The 22663-nt window shown below is 37.1% G+C and overlaps 1 protein-coding gene across 5 annotated transcripts in view; it reads left to right on the forward strand.

The window, feature by feature from the left end:
• Nucleotides 1–2592: 2592 nt before the first annotated feature.
• CCDC102B (coiled-coil domain containing 102B) overlaps nt 2593–22663 on the forward strand; it is a 165183-nt gene continuing 145112 nt past the window's right edge. For 4 of the 5 annotated variants that reach the window (XR_013814191.1, XR_013814192.1, XM_079784199.1 and 1 more), the window contains exon 1: nt 2593–2682. Coding sequence is in view for 2 of the 5 variants with exons in the window: in XM_079784199.1 (XP_079640325.1) it covers nt 2612–2682 (71 nt within the window). In the remaining 3 variants the exon portion in view is untranslated. Of the gene's footprint in view, nt 2683–20886; nt 21004–22663 lie in introns of all 5 variants that reach the window. The other variant, XR_013814193.1, reaches the window with a different exon arrangement.

Below are 22663 nucleotides of genomic sequence, written 5' to 3' on the forward strand. Positions count from 1 at the left end.
CCCATGATACTGGTAGGTCCCACCAGGGGTCCTCAAACTATGGCCCGCGGGCCACATGCGGCCTGCCGAGGACATTTATCCGGCCCGCCAGGTGTTTTTGCCGCCGCTGCCTGTCCTGCTTAGCAGCCGACTTAGCAGAGTGCATAGGAATTTGTTCATAGTTGTTTTTTTTTAAAACTATAGTCCGGCCCTCCAACGGTCTGAGGGACAGTGAACTGGCCTCCTGTTTAAAAAGTTTGAGGACCCCTGTCCTACACAATCAACAAAGAATTTGAGAGCCAGGCTCAGCAATAGGGACAGCAAGACACCTACTCCGCTTTCTGACCCTGAGATAGTGGGGTTGGGTGGGAAAAGAGAGCCTTCATTTGACAAGGCTTCAGATGAGAAGGTCTCCATACATAGCAACATTTTACTGATCAGTAACTCTAAACTTGGCAGTAATATTGATGTGGCCAAGCAAGAAGGCACAAGAACAGATATGATCACCTTGACAGAGGATAGGACCAGCAGCAGTCCCTTGGAGATATTATACCTAGAAAAGAGAGGAAAATAATAAAGGAAGGAATGTGGGCATAGCATGGCCAACAAGACAGAAAAAATAATCTAGCAAAGTTGCTTTCTGGCAAATTCATTGTGAAGAAGAATTTGCTAAGAGGGTTAAAAATCTTCACAGAGATTTTAAGTAGCACGAGTACTGGAAATAGACTGCTGTAACTCTTGCTAAAGATGCAAAGGAACTGGTTTGGGGGCAAGTAGATAATTTAGGTGGACACTGCAGGGATCTAGAGTATGATCATGGCCTGAACCAGGAAAGTGCAGTTGGGAGGGAGAGGACTAGGTATATTATTAAAATCAAATCACAAGGAAGTGATGCTGGATTGGATATAGACTAGGAAAGGAGTCAAGGATGACTTCTAGGATTTTTTTAGTAAACCGTAGACTGGCTGGCATTATTGAGATAAACAACAGAGCAAGTCCACGGAGAGATGATGATTTCAGCTTCAAATATGTTGATGACATGCGTGTGGTATTTTCTAGCGTGCTGATGTGAATAAGTGTTGGAGACTCAGAAGAGGACTGGATCCAAATGTAGATAATGGGAGTCCTCTGAAAAGACAGATGATAATTGAAACCATGAGAAAGGGTGACATTATCCAGAGAGATAACAGATTTACACAAGAACATACCAGTGTCATGGAGGGATTGGAGGGAAAAGAGACCACACCAAGGTGAGGGAGAAGAGGCTTGCATGATCCAGAGGAAGACCAGAAAAGTGTGCTAAGAGAGGAGAAGAGGGTCTACGGGTTGATAATAAGTAGAATGAGGACTGAGAAAGGAGCTTATAAACTTGGGGAAAAAAGGCATTCATTTTCAGAGACAGTCACTTTGGTGCATTAAAGAGAGTAGGTGGCAGATTAAATGGGGCTCTTGGCTGCATAGACCTCTTTCAATCATTTGATCATGAAGGAGAGAAGCATGGTACCAACAAGGAAAATCACTGAAATAAAAGTGAAGTTCAGTGGCATAAGTGAAATTTACCCAACTTTATGTGTTTCAAATATTCTGGGGACATCCAGACAAAAGGGCAAGTTCAAAGAAAGAGGAGAGAGGATGGTGGCTAAGCCTATTCCCTGAGAAGACAGGGAAAGGAAATCTCAGCGGCTTAGTTCACTTTCTACAGAATGGTCACCCTCTCTGCTGCGTCAGGAAGAGAGGAGGAAAGGATGGTGTTAAGTAGAAAGAGATGGCAAACATCTGATTCAGCTGAGAATAATCCTCCAAATTAAGAAGGGAAGAAGAATAACATAATTTAAAGACAGTAACTCCCTAACATTCCAATACTGCTTTCCTGCTCCTTATTTAGAAGGAGGATAGTGATTGTGTTTCTTCCGCCCTCTCTTTTTCTTCGGACATTCTGTGCTGTTAGTTTCACCCAGAGAAGCTTCCTTTTCTGTTGCCTCCTGTCACTCTATCAGAACACTTCCTGGCAGCTGAGTCAGGTCACTGGAAGTCACTCAGTCTTTCTTCCCCAGGGAAAGGGGCCAGAGAGCTCTTGTTGGAGGTCCCGGAGACTGCCGCTCACAGACCTGCCAGCATGACTGAAATCAAAGCTTTTGACAGACAGTTTTTGCATCATGATTTGTATCCTCAAATATTTTATTAATATTTGTTTTCTTTTTTTGGAGGGGCACAATCTAATAAAAATCAGATCGGACCAATGACATTTCCTTTTCTTTCTGTAATCTTAGCAGACAGACACCTTCTTTGGTCAGTTAATTTTATTTTTTCTATTACTTTACAAGTTATGAGTATTGTTTTAGACAGTAAACAAACTTACAGATCAAGGGGCGGGTGTTTTCTCCCTTCTGCACTCACAGGACATAGTTTCAAATGGGCTGTATGCAAGGCATTAGAAAACCATCCTCAGTCAGGGAACACTGAAATGATTTCATTTTGGTTAGCTCACTGTGATCCACAGAGGGTGTTGTGGTATTGGTTTTGATAAAACTTCACAACCAATGGGAATCTTTTTCGAGTTAGTGTGGAGTGGCCTTAAGGCTGGAAATAATCCTGTTGGCCAGGACCCCAGAGCCATACAGATGAGAAAGGGATGCAGGAAATTCTGTTGTTTACACGTGTCTGTAACACTGAGCCGCTAAAGCAGCCCAGCAAGCCCAGAGGGTAAGATGCTTAATAACCTTGTGGTTTTCTATTTAATTTTTATATTTTCCTGCTGGGGCAGAGCATGTGTTGTTCTCGGAGCAAAGGGAAAGACAGTTGCTTGTAAGATGCAGAATAAAACTACTGTAGGTCTGGATAACAGAGGGACTTGGAGTTTCTGCTTAAAGTGGACTTGATTTCTTCCCTCCCTCTTCCATTTTCCCACTGTTGGTATTATTTACCCCGACATCTTGTCATACATTTCCTGTCTAAAAAATAACTGTATACTAAACAAAACTCAGGTAAGAGTTTCAACTCTAAATTTAGACCGTAATAGGACATGTTGATATTAAAACCCGGTTTTGTATTTCCCAGTGGATATGAGTTAGTCATTGTGTTTGAAACAATCTATATTCTTAGAGGGAAAATAAATTTGTTATGTAAACCTTCATCATTTATGCTTCATGCACTTAAGAGTTCTTTTAATTTTGCTAGTCCTCCTGCTGAGCTCCTGTCATTGGTATCAGAAAATAATTCAAACTTAGCACTAATACTGATTTCTTTATGTAAGTTACCTGGGTAGTGTGGAGGAAATAGGGACATAGAATAAAAGAATGAAATCCTATACATTATATAAAGGAAATGGATGTTTAACTATATAGAAAATAATTACAAAACTGAAGGGAAAAGATCTCTGGAAACCATTGGGAAGTATTTGCCGGTGTTTCTTGCAAAATAAATTATGGAATGAATGTAGAGTCAGTAAGTCTGTTACATAGAAATAGAAGGGATATATTCTTAAACATATAATTAGAAACATGTAACACATGGCATTGAAATACACATGATATCGCTCTTGGTATGCTTATTTACATCAACACCAGTTTTTCTATTTTCTAAAATCATGTAAATGCACTTTTGCTAATATTTTTGTGGGATAGGGCATTGTTATGACTTTGATTAAATGTTTTGCTGTTAATCATTTTATTGTCAAATACCCTCACATATACATGACATATTTTTGAATTGTGACTTTTATCCATACGTTTACACAAGCATTTGATTAAAGGTTAGTTATACTAATATGTGTATGAGTTTTGTGATTTTGAAATTTGATTTAAAGTATCTGTGCATCTATTTGAATGATGTCTAAAATGCTTTATGTAAATTATTTTCCTTTTCAAAATGTCGACAAATAATTTTCTTGTGAAATAACAGATCATGGAATAGTCTCTATTTTCCATTCTTCCTTTGTTTTCATTGGATTCAGTAACTGCTTGGTCACTGGAACAGAGAGCTCCTTGGTGCCTCATGATGGGCATGACCTTGACATTTATGAGGGTTTTACTAATTATTAGAGCCACAAATGTGATGATAATAATTCTTTAAAGTTGAAAATGATCTCAGGCCACTTCTAGTTGGAGAAGTTTCCTATCTCTTATGCTGGTATTACAAGGTCTATTGAAGTCCGCCAGGATGCCACAACCTTCCAAAATTCCCCCTACAGCAAGACTTTAGAGAAACCTTGAATGAAAAGTCCAGCTTTCTGTGCTGAGTCATGAGAAGTCAGTGGGACTTGGATAATTACTGAAAAGCAAAAAGACTCTTTCGTTTTGTAAAAGTACTTGGAGCAAAAGGTTTGAGGCATGAATTAATATAAAGCAGGGAAGAGGTGTGTCATCCACCTCACTGGAGCACGAAAAAGTATACCTTTGTGAGGAGCAGACTTTGTGCTCAATAGATGGCAGAGTGGACAGAGTTGTGGAGCATCTAAAAATGCAGAGTAGTTTTGCCCTATATACAGTGGGGCAATTGCAAATTTCTGAAGAGATGGAGTCTTTGTTCCCCTTTTCTCCTCCTCCTTCACTATCATCATTATTATCTTCTTCTTCATCACCACCCGCCAACACAGAGTCATGTTTAATATATACAAGATACTTTACATACATATCTGCAATTTTGAAAGCTGTGCAGTAAAATGATCTTCATTTTACATATTATCTTCCTTTTCACAGAGGAGTCTGATGTTCAGAAATGTTAGATGATTTATTTAAAGCCACAGATAGAGTAAGCGCTGGAGCCAGGATTCCAAGCAATGTCTTTCTGGCTCCAAAGCTATTTCTATTATGCTGCACTGGTATTTTAGGAATGTTAGTCTGGCAGAAGTTAATCGGGATGGTTTGGAATGGGAGTCAGAGTAAGAAAGTGCAGGGAGGAGGGAGTGAAAACACAGGCCAAAGATCAACCCCAACATCTGCAAATCCACCCTAATCACAGTTCTCTCAGGTGGTCCACTCTCCTTTGGGAGAAGAAAAAAGAAACTGATACTGAAAACAAGCAGTTTTTACATGTAAAATTGGCTGATCCCATAATCAGCTCTTGTGCTTTTTTATTTTCTTGAATATTGCATTCAAAGGATATCTTGAGACTTCTCAGAGAAAATACCATCACCGATTTTCATCAAATATTAGTTTTTCACAAATGAAATGCATGAGGTGACTGGAAATGTCCCTGGGAACACTTTGGTTTCCTTTGTTTCTTTTTGATGTGTGATATGAATGAATGCTTAGTGACCACCCCTTCTTAAAATTATGGAAAGGCTCCATTATCATAAAAAAAATCTCAAATTTTATTTCAATGGGTGACGAGTATATGTACGATTTATGTTACTAATGGATAGTATGGTATATGCATAGTAAAAAGAATAGCACCTATTTATGAACACTTTTCCCTCAGATACCCAAACCTTAAACATATTAATTTACTTTTTCTCTAAATAGAATAAAACTAGTATCTGGAATAGCATTCATTTCCTTTTTTATTCTTTCTTTTTCAGTGTTTTCAATGAAACCACCTCATGTTATAATAATTTATTTTTGTGACTATATAAATATTGGGCATTTATATGCTATATAAAATGATGTATACACTGACATTGTAGAAGTGTGCTGTCTACCCTTTTAGAAGCTTGCCATCATCTAACTAAGTTTTACTGGAGTAATGCCTTTTTGCCATGCACCCAAACGGATGAGGATAGTGAAAATGTAAAGATTCATCTTCTGAAAGTCATCAGTACTAAATCATTAAGGATATTTGTCATTTTAAATACTTTGATCACTGACCTCCTGACATTTTATTTTAATTAAACAGGTCTAGGTTTTATTCTAAGATTGTATTTCATAGAGGGCCTTTTGTGTACCAGTGCCTGTCCTCAGTTTTCTGGCCAATTATAGGTGCTCAGTTGTGATTGATTGTGAGTGTGAGACCTTGTAAAAAGGAAAACTGGATGTTTTAGTGGAGTAAGTCAGCCCATCAAAGAGAAGATGGGTTGTGTTTAAGGTCATTCTGGTGAAGTCATAGCTCTGCAGATTATGGATTATTAATATTTTATATATTTTAAAAGTATATGAGTGGTTTATATTTAATGATATTTGCTAAGAATTGCTGTTAGGTGTAGCAAAGATATGAAGATATTTGATGTTAAACTTCTGAGAGAAGTATTTTTTTTGTGTGTGTAACTGAAATAAGGGATATCCTTAGTACTCAGTACAAAACATATGACCAGCCTTGGCCAGTGTGGCTCAATTGGTTGGGTGTCATCCCATGTACTGAAACATTGCTGGTTTGATTCCTGGTCAGGGCACATGCTTTGGTTGAGGGCTCGGTCACTGGTTGGGGGAGAACTGGAGGCAGCCAGTCTATGTCTCATTCTCACATTGATGTTTCTCTCTCTCCCTCTCCCTTCCTCTCCCCAAAAATCAATTTTAAAATCTTTTTAAAAAGTAAGACATATGACCATTGCAGAATAAATGTTATCTTATTGTAATGTTTGCTTTTAATTTGTAAAATTAAAACTTAAAAAAATAGAAGTGAGCCCTTCAGTCACTGGCCGGTGAGCATGTTTTTAGGCTGCAGTAACCCTTAAAAATGTCAGGTAAGGTAAAGTGGAAATATTTCAATGAAGAAGAGCCTGAGACAAATTTAGACTGTTTTTATGTAGAAATAGTTTTGAGGCGTTTCCCTACAATCTTTCATTTCCTCCTTCAGTGAATTTAGGATTATGAAGGCATATGTTAAAAGTTGAATTTATGATGGTCTCAAGAGATTAAATGGATTTATTATTCAGAATTTATTCATGGATTCCTGTCTTCTCTTTGCTCAGCTTCTGGATGAGATGAAAATATAACTCACAAATGAAGAGTGAGAATTATAATTGTTTGGTGGAATAATACTTGGTGGGAAAGGAGAGGAGAGGGACATATGAAAGTGTCAGTCAATCATGGAGTTTAATGTTCTGGAAGATTCTCTCTGTAAGTTCTTCCTAATTAGGAGGTAGAGTAATCAGAGGGATTTTCTAAGTATTCATATATGCTTCATGAACCTTCTTGTGGACATAATCAATGGTGAGACTGAATTGAGCCCAAAACAAGCTCCTTAGGGTCTCTCTCATCACAGTCTCTGATGCTGCCCCAGTTTCTCTATTCTTTTGTTAATGACAAAGTTTAACTTATAAAACTATGATTGTGTGTGTTGAAAACATTGGCTATGGAATTTTGTGGAAATTCCAGCATGTTACAAATGGATTCTAAAGATGTTGATGCTATATGAATGTACATCCTATCTTCTAAACTTGTTTTAAGTTGATATTTAGAGAGAGAGAAACATCAATGTGAGAGCAAAATATTGATTGGCTGCCTCCTGCATGCTCCCTACTAGGGATTGAGCCCACAACCTGGGCTTGTGCCCTGACTGGGAATCGAACTGACAACTTTTAGTTGCATAGGATGACACCCACCCAACTGAGCCCCATGGGCCAGAGTTTTCTTCTAAGCTTTTGATGTGGGACTAAAATAAATTTGACCTAATGGTGCAGATTGATGGGAGAAATTTAAGTATTTATGGAATTAAAGCAGGCTTTTCACAGAAAGCCAGGGCCTAAGCCTAGCCAACAGCAAATTTCTGCTTCTAGATCTTACATTAGTATATTCACTTTAGGTGGGCATCGTTGTCCACTCCTTGCTCTAAGTTGTATTATGGAGTAGGGTGTTCTCTGTATAAGTTAACGAAAATGGCATATTTCAGAAACCTAGATGTTTATCAGAAATAGTCTCAGAATTATAAATAATACAGATACCAACTCCCCTTCTTAACTTTTCAGTCTCTTGAAACCTTTGATTCTCTTGTGTAATGGATACACATGTTTTTTCTCTCTAATTCTCATCCATTTTCCACACTGTTTCAAAACATTTGTGGCCAAGTAAGTGTAAATATTTGTCTTTTGTAGATAGAGATATTCACCGTGTGTGTGTGTGTGTGTGTGTGTGTGTGTGTGTGTGTGTGTGTGTGAGTGATTTAGATGTATGGAAGAATCAAGTTCCTGATCACAATCAAAATGGCAGTTAACCTTGCTAAAAACTTTTTCTATGGTAATCTTAAAAGTTTATCACCATATGATTTTTAAAAGTCACTTTCTTTAGAGGAGCCTGAATTACTTAGTAGAAATTGTCATACTTGCCCTTTTGGAGAAAAGAATAGTTCCAAGTCACTGTTCCTTGCAGGCTTATTCCTTCAGCAGTGAATGCCTGCTATGTCTCAGACAATGGTCTAACAATGGAAACAGAGATGTGAACAAAACTAAAAGGCTTCTGCTTTCATCAGGAATAAATTCTAGCAGGTGAAGCAATAGAATCCATCAGTTCTACAGTATCACATATTAAGTAATGACACATGCTTGAAGAAAGAAAAGGCAGGTTAAGAAGGAATGGAGAATGCATGTCCTTCTGCTATAATTAGAGAATTCCTCTCTGTCAGTTTGAAGGAAGTAAGGAATCTACCATGAGGAATCGTAGGGGAAAAAGTTAGAGGCAGGAGGAAAAATGCTAAGGTCTCAAATGAGGACAGTGTAGTCCCTTCAAGGAATGGCTAGAGGCTGGCCGCTGCAAGGAGTGAGGCAGGCCTGCTTTGAAGCTAATCCAGCTGCAGTTTTAAGATAATATTTTTCTTAAAAGGTTCCCACACCCCAATTGTATGAATCTCAGATTCAGGAATCCTAGATCCTGGAGGAGAGTTTGGAGAAGTAGCCCATTTCCATGTCTTGAGAACTTCATAGGACATAATCATAAATTTTTCTTTTATTCTAAATCTGATAGAAAGTCATTTAAGTGTTTTGATCCTAAGAGTGACATAATAAGTTGAGTTTTAAAAGGGTTACTCTGACTATGTTATAAAGAATACATTGAAGTAGAGAAAAGGTAGAAGCTGGGAGACCCATTTAAGTACAGTAGTCTAGGCAAAAGATAAGGGGGTTTATACTGTGGAGAACAGTATGGAGTTGCCTCAAAAAATTTAAAATTGGAATTCTCATTTGACCCAGTCATCCCACTTCTATTAATGTATCTTAAGAAACCTGAAACACTCCTCAGAAAGAAGATATGCACCACTATGTTCATAGTAGTACAATTTACAATAGCTAAGACTTGGAAAGAGACTAAGTGCCCATCAATAGATGAGTGGATAAAAAACTATGGTACATTTACAGAATGGAATACTATGCAGTGGCAAAAAAGAGAGAACTATTACTGTTTGCAACAGCATGGATGGACCTGGAGAGAATTATGCTGAACGAAATAAGCAAATCAGAGAAAAAATACGCCGAAACCGGTTTGGCTCAGTGGATAGAGCATTGGCCTGCGGACTGAAGGGTCCCAGGTTCGATTCCGGTCAAGGCCATGTACCTTGGTTGCGGGCACATCCCCAGTGGGGGGTGTGCAAGAGGCAGCTGATCGATGTTTCTCTCTCATTGATGTTTCTAACTCTCTATCTCTCTCCCTTCCTCTCTGTAAAAAATCAATAAAATATATATTAAAAAAAAGAAAAAATATCACATAATCTCATTCACATGTGGAATCTAATGAACCAAATAAACTAATGATAAAAATTAGACCCAGAGTCATAGAAGCATGAACAGACTGTTGAACCTCAGAGGAAAGGCAGGGGAGGGTGGGTGGAAAGAGATCAACAAATGAATGTCTATGCATGTATGCATAACCCATGAACACACACAATGGGGTGATGAGGGCCTGGGGATAGGAGCGGGCTGGAAGAGGTTAATGGGGTAAAAAGGAGGACCTATGTAATACTTTCAACAATAGCGATTAAAAATATAAGATGAGGTGGTTTAAAGTAGATACTAAAGATGAAGCCTGTGAGATTGTGACTGTAGTTCCCCTTTCCCTGCCAGAGTTGGTAGACTTACCCAACAACCATGATGTTCAGTGTGAAAGAAAGAGGACTAAAGGATGATCTTTAGGCCTGATTTGAAAAACTGATTTGGGAAAATGAAATAGCCATTTTTTTTGCAGAGGGAAGACAGTGAGTGGAAGGAGCAGTTTAGATGGGGGTGGGACAGTGTTCAAGAATTTGCTTTTGGACATGTGAAATTTGAGGTGTCAGTTAAATACTAAAGTGGTGATTAAGTTGGCTGCGGGACACATGAGTCCAAGCTAAAGGAAGATCTCAGACTGGAGAAATAATCAGCAAACAGGCGGCTTTGAAGGCTAAGGACTGGATGTATTCAGAGGTGTTACCACTGGGGAATAGAGGAGGTGTGATGAGTCAGAGCTGGAGGCAGACCCAGCAAAGCAGAATGAGAAGCAGCAGTCAACAAGGTAGGAAGAGGACCATGAGAGAGGGGTCTCTCACAAGCCAAATAAATGATGGCTTCTAGGAGGAGGAATAGCCAATGATAGAAAATGCTACTGATTGGTCAAGAAAGACATTAGATTTAGCAATGTAGAAGTCCTCGATTGTTTTTGTAGGCCTCAATATCAATAGATGGAGTTCAAGAGAGAACGGGATGGGGGAAAGTGACTCTTAAAGATATTTATTATAAAAAATGCCAGAGAAATGGGATGGCCCCAGGTGGGGATTAAGACGACATTTTGAGGTTGAAGGTGTTACATGCAGCATGCCCGTTTGCAGATGGGAATGGTGTAGGAGAGAGCTATACATGATTCAGTAGGAGAGAGAGGACAGTCACGTCCATATATTTTGGTGTGACTGCTGCCCCACCACCTCTTCTGCATTATATGGCTATGTGGCAGGTAATGAAGATGTCTTGCTCAGTTATATCTGAATGGAAGTGTATATTTGGTTTATATTTCCACTATCAATAGAATGAATTTTTCAAGCAGATGTTTTCAAATAATGTTGTTAGTAACCATCTCAATTAGAAGTATAGATAGGAAGCTTCTGTAGAAACAGAACTATTGCCCCAAAACACTGAACATATTTTTAAAAATCAAAACATAGCCCTAGCTGATTTGGCTCAGTGGTTAGAGCATTGAACTTTGGACCAAAGGGTCCCCGGTTCGATTCCCCTCAAGTGCATGTACCTTGGTTGCAGGTTCCTCCCTGGCCTGGGCCTTCTGTCTTTCCCTCTCTCTTCCACTTTCCCTAACAATCTATGGAAAAATATCCTCATGCGAGGATTAACAACAACAACAACAAAAAATCAAAACATAGATTAGAAGAAAACTTAAAATATTTTGGCTGTTTTAGAGTAGAGCTGTTCAATAGCAACATTCACAATTTAGTGTTACATTAAAATGTTTAAAAATAGATGTGAAATTAATTTTAATAATATATTTTTCTTAACACAGTTTATCAAAAACATTATCATATCAATATGAAATTATCAATGAGCAATTTACATTTTCTTTTTCCTTACTTGGCCTAATTTACATTTATAGTAGACCACAATTCAGACTACTCTCATTTCAAGAGCTCAATAGCTCCATCTGGCCAGTGACTAGCATATTGTACAGCACAGACCATAACACTACAGAATATAACAATTACGAAGTATTCTCATAGCAATGATAGATGATCTTCAAGGCTGGCTTATCTCCTTGTAGTAAGTGAAGGCATGTGCTTGAGTGACTTCCCAAGGAACAGATTTACCCAGGTTTTTTAATTCTGACTCAGAGTTGTCTGGGGCCAACTACACCATTCTGATGTTGTTGAATGATGTAATTATGTTATATTGCTACTGAGAAGTATGAAAAATAGAATGTCTTGTGGAAGTAACTGGTACCAGAATGCTCTCTCCTGGATGGAATGTAAGAAAGCCGAATTGGTGTCAAACCAGCAATGATGAAACCCAATTCTAGGAATCCACACATTTCCTAGTTTGTTTGATTTTTAATAAAATAAATGAAAGATACAGATATGGGAGAGTGTAGAGAAAGAAGAAATAAAAATAGAGTTTTGGAGGAAGATTTAAAATTGTGATTTAGTATAGAGATTACTTAGGAAAGAGTTTTTAAAAGAAAATATTTATGCAATTGGGAGAGTAAAAAACAAACCAAACCAAATTTTATGAAATATATGAGTTGAAGACTCTGCAGTTTTCCTTGCAAGTCTTACATTTTCTATTTTTAGGGACTGGAAAGCCAGATCTTTTGAGAAATATAAACACTAGCTATTCACTTCCTGACATTTTGACATTTTAATCCAATTCCTTTACTTGTCTCTACTAAGGAAATACAACACTATACCTTACAAGTAAAACAAACATGAAAACTGATTACAGATCAATTAGCAATTGTGTTAAGACCTCTGCTTTAGTTAAATTGCTTTTTACTTTAGTGTTATTTTCTCTGATGCCAAAGGACAACACCCAGAGATATCAACATTAAAAAGATGATTGGAGAAGTCGGGAGACTCTGTGTCTAAACAAATTACTAATACATTTTGTCTAACATGAGAAAGTAGGGACAGGGAAAAAGTCTCACTAGCATGTATAGTAACTGGCTGTCAAATCAAATCTAGCATGTACATTTTAAAAGTTTTCATGTCTTATTTCTTAAGACACAAAACCTTATAAATGAAATTTTCCAGGTAAAATCAAGATCATGGATCTCATTATTATGTGAAGTAGCCTAAGTATTGCACAGCCAGCATATTTGTTTTTCAGGGGGAAGTTATTTTTCTCCAAATAATATGTCTGAAAACTGATTGCTTGTTTTATTTTGCACTCAGGTTACAATAATTAGAATAAAATATATATTGATATTATTTTAAACTTAGAAGAGTCCATAGAAATATAACAAGGCTATAAATTTAATGCCAGTAACAGAGATAAGAAGTCATCATTTTGTCTAAACATCAACATATTATTTATCAGCTGCTGTTCTGATAATTTTTGGTGATATGTATGTATAGATTGATATTTCTCCTTATGTTACAAAGTCTAAGAATGCTCATTTCTTATATTTTTATTGATTTCAGAGAGGAAGGGAGAGGGATAGAGAGATAGAAACATCAATGATGAGAATCATTGATTGGCTGCTTCCTGCACGCCCCCTACTGAGGAGGATTGAGCCCGCAACCCACGCATGTGCCCTTGGCCAGAATCGAACCTGGGACCCTTTAGTCTGCAGACTGACGCTCTAGCCACTGAGCAACAGGCTAGGGCTAAGAATGTTCATTTTTTAAACAATTCCATTGTTTCTCTTTTGCTGTTTCTACATTATTTTATTTGTTTTCCTGAATATTAAAATGTCCCTTAGCAAGAGAAACAATTGATTTAATATCCTTATAGCATTTTAAATAAATATAGTACTAAAAATGAGTATACTTTTAATTATATACAAAATCAATTTTACATATTCCTTTTATATTTATTCTGTTACTTTCTGAAAAGTTATGCTGTTCTTATTCAGAGGTTGGTGGCCTTGTGATTTCAAAGTAAATTAATCCCATATTTTAAGAAAAAACATAATTATGAAACTTGGGTAGGTCCATATTCACTAATAATTTTATTTTCTTAACTTCCTCTGCAATTACATTTTTAAAGGCACATGATTCAAGGACTAAATCTGACCTGCAGTCATTTGGAGTATTCAAGGACTTCAGTGAGCTCCTGCAGTATTGCACTTTGAACACATTGCCATGGCTGGGTGGAGGCAGCTGGTTTCCTGTTTAAAATATTTTTGAGAACTTTTAGAAAGTTCAGTTCACTCTCAGCCCAGAGTTTTTAAATAAAGGATGAAGAGTTGAACATGTGTAAATATTTATATTTGGGAGATTCATCAGAAATACGTGATCAAACTCCAAATATTGGGTTCATTTGTTTGTGTTGTGGTTTTTGCCATTCTGTTATTTCCAGTTCTTCCAACATGTTCAAAATAAATTGTTTTCATTCTTTTATAACAACATTTTTGTTCCATTAAACAACATGAAGACATCTAGGTAATTGCTACAAGTGAATCTTTGGAGAAAAATAATTTAGTATCCATTTGAATTTCTGCATTAGAATTAACTTGTAATCAATGTATAAGCGCCATGAGGACAGACCTACTAATATAAATATGTTTATTCATGGATACACCTCCAATCCAGGTAATAGGGTTTCTAGCACATAGAAGAAATCCAGTAAATATTTGTTAATAAATATGCAAAGTACAATAGTTAAGGAATGTTTATCCTCATTCTACTTTAGCAACATGAGGAAATTAGCAGACCTTCTGGTATATGCATGTATATGTTTTAAATAAAATTATAATATATTGTTTTACATGCATTTGTTGGTTTGTGTGTCTTCCACTTTGCCTTTATTTTACATGACTTGTTGCAATGATTTTAAACTGGATGAAAATAGAAGCAAAGACAAATGGAAATATATATGGTACTTTAAAAGTGATTAAATTACTATTTTAAAATTAATTAAACAAGGCAGCCATTAGACCGAGGTGGCTCTAATGTTGGCAGCCTATCTAAACAACCCAAAATCTAAGCCTGTAAATGGCTCAAGGTTATGAAATCTGAAACCTAAGGATAAGCAACCACAAACAGCCAAGTAGGCTTTTAGCTACAGCCAATCACTAATTTCCTTGCTTTGCTTCTGCCTTTTCTCTATGGAAGTCTTTCTTGAGACCTTGTGGATGGAGTACTCTTAACCACTTCTGGTTTGGCACTGCAGATTTGAATTGATTTTTGCTCAAATAAACTCTTAAAAATTTTAATATGCTTCAGTTTATATTTTAACACTATATGTGTACCACTACTTGTTTTTGATTATGTATATTCTAGTTTATATAATAATTATTCAGTCAATTTTAGAAGTACAGGAGAAATGCATGCGAGTGTTCATCTTTGAATGGAGTGAATTGTGTACAGGGGACACTGGTTTAAAAAAAATTAAAAAGCAAAAACCTAATAGGACCAAAAATTTGGAAAGAGATAGTGAGTAGTGATTTTCAGATGGAGTTGATTATTATCTACTAGGGGCCCAGTACATGAATTCATGCACCTTGAAAGGAACTGTGGGCTGTGAGGCCATGGCAGGCACAGGGGTGGGTCTCGGACCATCGTCCATGCCCCCGCCCGGCCATTCCCGCCACGGCCCCTGGTCCCTTGTCTGCCAGCAGCCCTGCTCCTGCCACTGCTACTCCCACACACTGACGGCACTGGCTCCGCTCGCACCCACTGATGGCCTGGAGCGATTGGGGCTGGTGCCAGCAGTGGGTGCAAGTGGGGCCGATGCAGTCAGTGTGCGAATGGTAGCTGCTGCCCCGATCACCTCTCAGGAGCAGGGGGAGGTGGAGAAGCCCTCAGGGGTGATCAGGGCCGGCAGCTGACACTCACACCTGCTGATGGTGCCGAGCGATTGGGACCAGCATTGGACACTGGCAGTGGGTGCAAGCAGTGGCTCTGGCACCAGCTGGAGATGCGAGTGGGGCCAGTGCTGGCAGTGAGTGTGAGCGGTGGCTGCCGGCCCTGATCTCCCTTCAGGAGCAGGGGCTGGTGTAGAAGGCCTGAGGGGTGATCAGGGCTGGCAGCCACCACTCGTACCCGCTGACGGTGCTGAGCAATTGCGGCCAGCGCCAGGCACTGGCAGTGGGTGTGAGTGGCGGCTCCGGCTCCAGCAGTGGGTGCAAGCGGGGCCAGCGCTGGCAGCAGGTGTGAGCTCCGGATGGTACCGCAGCATGCGGGAGCAAAGAATTTTCAATAACACCAGAGGCTCACCCCAATGACAGCAACCAGCGCCCCACCTTGGTCTGGTGCTCCCACTCACCTGCTCCACCATCCCACTGTAGCCAATGCCCGCCATGTTCTGCGCACTCCCCCTGGTTGTCAGCGCACATCATAGCAACCAGTTTTTCGGTTGTTATGTTTGTTCTGCCATTCGGTCTATTTGCATATTAGTCTTTTATTATATAGGATATCTCTGTGTTTTCTTAACCAAGGAAGCTATTTGTAAACCTTATTGGAGAACTTTCATAAATGGACAATCTGTATAAGCATACTCAGCAGTGGTTAAGCCCTGTTCAGATGTAGGTATGCATCACACATATGACTTCTATTTGATTAAAATGAAAATGCAACAACAAAAATAACCAAAGTAATTTGTTTTGCACTTTTACAATGTTATTAGGAAAAATTCTCCTGAACTGCTTTAATTTAGAAAACAAAATCTCTATAGATAATGTGTCTTAGTTTGTATTACTTTTGAATGCTTCCTGAAGGCAGGATTCTCTGGGTATTTGTAAATTTAGTGATTTCTTTTAGAGAGACATTATTTGAAGAATTTTCTTAAGTAGGAAGACTAAATATAAAGCCACGAAGAGCTTCTGTGGAAACTTTCAAGAAAACTGTCCTTGTTGTGTAGATACAAAGCAAACTTTAAGAAAGGGAGTGCTTTAGGCAGGCGGGAGGTTTTAAGAGAGAGAGAGAGTTTTGAAAGGGATAGCCAAAGTGATTAAGTGATTGAAAGGAAGGCTGATGAGTGGTGAGATGGCAGGGATGACAGGTCATGATGGCCTTGGCGTTTCATAAGCATACAGACAGCAATGTCACTGTCATAGGTCAGAAGAGAGCTGAGTTAGGATGTCAATGGTGGAACTGGAGGAGATGCATACTAAACTGAGTTTGGATTGATTCACTGAGCATGTTCACCTAAATAGAAAAATGATTCAGTCACCAAATGTGGGTACCATTTAAGTTATCTATATTGAAAATAAATGTAAGATTCTCCTACTGATGTTGATGAGGTCAAACTTCCCTGAGGTCTAAGCATAATTATATTTATAATGTTAGCTCTTCATCATTATATGACCATTGCTTAATCTTTTGTTGTTGTTGTTGCTAAATTCTCTACTATTGGAAATAAGGGGATTGTAAAAGCTGCAGGTCATGGTTGGATTTACAGGAAGGAAAATCAGCTTCTCATATTTTCAGTATTTTAATGGGAAAATCTATTTTAATAATTTTATTTAAAAATATATTAAAAATCCACATGACATTAGTATGTTAAATTGTCTTTGTTCTACCTTAGGAAAAGTATTAAGTTTAAAAAATGTATTTCATGATAAAAATTTAAATGTTAACCAAAGCATTTATTTCAGCCGAAATTTTTTCAGATCCTTTGAGGTTTATAATCATTTAGAAATTGTGGTTGTTTGTGGTCACTGGATTATAGAAGTTATAAAGCAATAGAAAACAGCTTTCATGTGATGGTTTAATTTAAATAATAGAAAAGTATTTTAAAGAACACAATAATGTATTTGAATTGTTAGGCTCTCTATATGTTGGTATTAAATATCTTTAGAACATAAGTTATGTATTTCAGATATTGAGTATTAATTGAGTAGGTTAATGTTTTGACTAAATCAAGAGAAAAAAGACATTGACTACTGAATATTCAGGAAATTTTTGTTTTTAAAATATGAAACACAAGTATGTTAATTCAAGCTGGTACTTCTATAGTTTTTCATGGAAGAAATATTTCTTCTGAAGAATTAACATGTAGGAGTATTATAACCCAAAGGAAGTTGAATTATTTTGGTAATTCAAGACTAAAACCTCAGCTAGAATGAGAAGTGAGATATTTAGGTGTCCAAGCAAAGGAAACTTGGAGATGCTGAAATGGAAAGGGAAGGAAAGGAGAGGAGGCCAGCGGGTAAGACTAGGGGAGATATAATAAGGACTTTGAACTTAATCCTAAGAAAGGGTTTTAGAAAAGATAATAAAATTGAAAATATAAAAAATATATATCTCCAGTTGTTGAGAGCTAAACAGTATCAGAAGGGAGACCATGTATTTCAGTAATCTAAGAGTGAGCTGACCCTACTTGGACTAAGGCGGCTGAGATGGAGAAAAGTGAACTCAGATAAAAACTCAGAGAGTAAAACGAGCAGGACTTGGTAATTGATTGGATGTAGGGGCTGATGGAGAATGATTAGTAAGGGAAGTCTTAATTTTGCTTACCCAAGCTGAAAGGATGGTGTTGACTTTTAATAATAGGCAAAAAGTGCAGGGAAGCCAGAGTTAATCTCCTATAGGATGAGAAATATGAAGAGCTCTCCCTAAACTCCCACCAGCAGCAAAATTCATGCTTTCCATTACCACATAAATGCACACACATACACAAAGATAGTTTTCATTTCCAGCAAGCCTGAGGAGTCCAAATTAATAACATTAATTTGTTATGGCCCAATGGACACATATAAACATAATTGCATGCATATGCATTTTGGCAGTTGTCAACTCTATTTTAATTGAATGGTAACTTTAGTTCCCTCTAGATTCCTTAATTGAGTATCTTCTACATTCTAATCACTGTGAGGACAAGGATAAATAAGATGCAACTTCTGCCCCCAAGCTCATAGACTGGTGGAAGAAACAAATACATTACAACTATCATGTTGTGTCATAAATCCAGAATAAAGTAGTTACCAAAGCCTGGGGCCACAGATGAAGGAGGAACAAACTTATCAGGAAGAAGAGTGTAGATCAATCATTTCTCAAGCTCATTCACCCTCTATTCCCATTACACATGCATATACAAACAGGTAAACACACACACACACACACACACACACACACACACACACACACACACACTGAACTCCATTTTGTTTTCAACTAGTTTCTGCACCCAAAATGAAATCCATTGCACTCTGAAAAAAATAAATAAGAATTCCAGAAAATTGTAAAAAAAATAGTTTCTGCATCAACATATTTTTATAGGTATAAGATCTATGTCTTTTTTATCTAGACTGTAGCTTTTATACTGTAAGTGTAAGCTCAGAGTTGATGACAAGACTGGAGCAGAATTGAGTGAGTCACTTCTGCTGATATGGTCTCTGAAGTGTGTATCCTCTTTGGACAAGAACCAAGGAAAATCAGTTTGAGTTGTTTACTTCAATTTGTCATTTCATTTTCCCATAGCTTCAGATAATTTGGAAGTTGGAGTGTTTATATTCCTATCTCTTGTTCTTTGTTTTATATTTGAGTGCTTTGCTTTCTAAATTTTATAAATCTCACTTTCCCTTGAATTTATTTGAGCAGATACTTCACTGTCCAATGGAGGGATAGAAAATAGAATGAATTGTTCCATGAGCTGATTCTTAGGATAACATCCTCTACCTTCACTGAAGATTTGGTACTAGTAATTAGAAATGTATGCACATTGGTTTCATAATGTGTGTTTTTCTCATAATGTATATTTTAATTTGAGCCACAAATTCCTGATGTACAGAAAGGAAATTTTATGTAGTAAAAAGAATCATAAAATAGTAGCTACCATTTATTGAATGTCTATATTGTGCCTGGATTATATATATATATATATATATATATATATATATATATATATATATATATATAATATTATAGCATTGCATTCTCAAAGCTAACTTATGAGGTAGGTGTTATCACTCTGGGTTTATTGTTAAAACTGAGTCTGGGAAAAGTTAACTTCTCTAAGGTTTCACACCTTGGAAGGTAAATCAAATCCCTCTCACTATACCCTCTTCCTGTTTTCTTTTCACTTTTCGGAGTAACAAAAGAAATTGCAACTTTCTTGGAAGAGCTATTAGCTATTTTAAGATCAGTAATAATGGCTAAAAGCAGAGTAAATAGAGAAAAAAATCAGCTATTCTGACATTAATGTATAACAAAATGAGAAAGAAAATGTTTTTGCATTCAAGTTAACTTCTGGTATGATTAACAAGATGTGCTTGCTTGCTCTGTTGTTTTATATTTTGAGAGAAAAAAAGCTGTGAGTTGTATTCTAGCCAGAACAGTCCCAAGGTAATCAGAGCACTTACTTACTCCTTTGCTGCTTAGGAAAAATAATGTTATTTTCCATTTATTTTACTTGTAGGTGATATCTGCTGTTATAAAACATTACATTGTTTTTCTATTTTTATTTCAGTTTATTATTACTTTTATGAAATGCTTAATTGACATGATTGTATTTGTCTGAGAATTCTTTTGACTTGTAATGGTACAAATAATCTGAAAGCATAAAAGACATTTTAATATAGGTTTGTTTTCTGGATTTTATGCAACAGAACTCAGTGGGAGACGTGGGACTCTGAGGTCAGATCTTTCATGCTGCCAAAGATTGTTTGAAATTTAAAAACAGATCTGGCTTTCATAAGCATAATGAACAAGCGGAACTTAACATTTGAATTTAGTCTTCTTCCAAAATATTACTTACTTTCTTTTTCACATTTTCCATTTTAATTTTAGCATTTGAATAGCAAACTAATTATCTTGATTCTGTTTTTATGTGTCCCAATTTTTTTTTGAAAATGGAAAAATGTTGGAAGGAGATGGGGGAAATGGTTGGGTTTGTTTTTCCCCTGAAGTCCAATTATCTTTGTTTTGCCAATGCTCATTATTTTGAAGCATGTTCAGAGATTTTTTTGGTTATGTCTTTAAATTAAGCATTTTTATAAATGCAAGAAACATAACTGCATGTTTTCAAGCAAGTGATCATATGTGAACATGCATGTGTGTGTGTGTGTGAGTGTGTGTGTGTGTGTGTGTGTGTGTGTAGGGACAAACAGGACAATTGACTACTTTTCATAAGACTTGTTAAGGGCTTTACATATCATTTGTTTGCTGAGACTGATGACTTCATTTCCATTAAGAGAGGCATAGTTGATAATGAAATTCTGATAATGTGAGCATAATTGTTTTTTTTGAGCACTAATTTCATAAGGAAAGATCTAAAGAATTGAATCTGGGTAGTTGGGTAACTAAAATAGGAATCAACAATAGTGAATTATGATATATACATTTCCCTATATTAAAGAGATGTAATTAGAGGGTAAAGAGGAAGCTAAATCTTATCAAATTTTATTGGAATTAAACACAGTAAACTTACTGGACATTTTTGTATTTTATGCCCACTTAACATCTACATACCAGACCACACTGTTTCACTACAAGCAACTGGGAAACTCGGAGTTCTGACGAGGGGCTGTCTTTTCATGGGACAGTCCTCCTTTCCAGCAGAATTGATCGAGCTTCAATTTGCTGAGAACGGTGAGCTGTATTGAGGATGTATAACTACAGTCCACGTTATTCCCCTCCTTGAGTGACTGAAAAGTTCTTAGTCACATGTTACTACTTTGTCCTCAGCCCCCAAGCAGGGGGGCATTCCCCTGTCCTCTGTGACCCCTGCATTCTGTACTTCCATTAGAGCACACGTCACTATAGTGTGATAATATTCTCTTCATCACATCTGATCTTTCGCCTGATCTGGGTGGAGGCACTGTTTGTAAGGACTGCACCTAGCAACGGGCTGCTTTCTGATGATCTGAATGATGGGGTCCCATGCCCATGGTTTCTGGAAAGGGGACAAACGATGGTTAGTTATGGATAATGCTCGCTATTCTGTTTGGAAATCTTTTCTAAATGCAAGGTAATGAGAGATTTCTTTTAGTTGATTTCCAGGAGCTCCATTGTTTTGTCGCACACCCTATTTGGAAGTGAGCTTTTTAGATGGTGTGATGCAGCAATTAGTTCCATGTGGCTATACGGGTGAGCCAGCATCTTTGTTGAAAAAGGGAAAAATAACTCTCCATACTGACCTGTCGTAAATCAGGGAGCACAGAGGTGTGAGTCTGTGTGTGGACTCGATTTCCTTCCATTAGTCTATTTTCTCTCCTTATGCCAGTACGTCATGGTTTTAATTATTATAGTTTTATTGTTTTATAGCAGGTTGTATAATTCCTCTAACATTGTTCTCCTTTAGCGTTTTGTTGTTTATTTTTGAATCTTGGCATTTCCAAATGAAGGATAGAATCAACCTGTCAATTTCCACAAAATAAACCTTCCTAGGTTTTGACTGGAATTACATTGAATCTACAGGTTGAGTTGGGTGAAGTTGTCATCTTCACAATTTTGAGGTCTCCACTACATAAACATGATATATCGCTACATTAATTTAGTTGTTATTTGTTTCTCTCACTCACATTGTAGTTTATACAACATAAGTTTATCCATCTTCTATAAATCCTTAACTATTTTGATGTACTTGATGCTATTATAATATAATATTGGGTTTAAAATTTGATATTTGGTAAGTACTTGTTTCTAGAATACAGAAGTATACCTGATTATGTATATTGACTTTATATGCAATACATTTACTAACTTGACTGTTAGTTCTAATAGTCTGTGAAATGATTTGAATTTTTTACTGACAAATCATACTGTAGGAAAATGAGTGTTTTATTTCTTCCTTCCTATTTCTCAGGTATTTTGGGCTCCAGAATTTAAAAACAAATAAAAACCTCTCTACTATCTAATATATAGACTCATTATTATTTATTACAAAGTTACATTGTAAAGATTGACATTTTAAATGTAGGATACAGATATTTCAAAATAGTAGGAGGGAAGGTTCAGCTTACTCGGTATTAGAGTGGAAATCTCATTTGTCTTTGGGGTGGTTGAATTCCCTGTCAAATGTTTTGTGTTACGGAAACTGCAAATGTGTTTGGTTAAATTCTTTACCCTTAAGGTTTAGACTCAAGAATAATTTAAAGGAAATTCCATCCATATGTTTATAATTTAATATGTTAGGCTGGTTTTTCCTTCTCTTCTTTTATATTTGACTAGTGGCTTGGTGCACGGAATTTGTGCACGGGGGAGGGGGGTGGGTGGGTGGGTATTCCTCAGCCCGGCCTGCACCCTCACC

The sequence above is a fragment of the Cnephaeus nilssonii genome (genome assembly GCF_951640355.1).
Source record: "Cnephaeus nilssonii genome assembly, chromosome: 11".
Taxonomy (NCBI): domain Eukaryota; kingdom Metazoa; phylum Chordata; class Mammalia; order Chiroptera; family Vespertilionidae; genus Cnephaeus; species Cnephaeus nilssonii.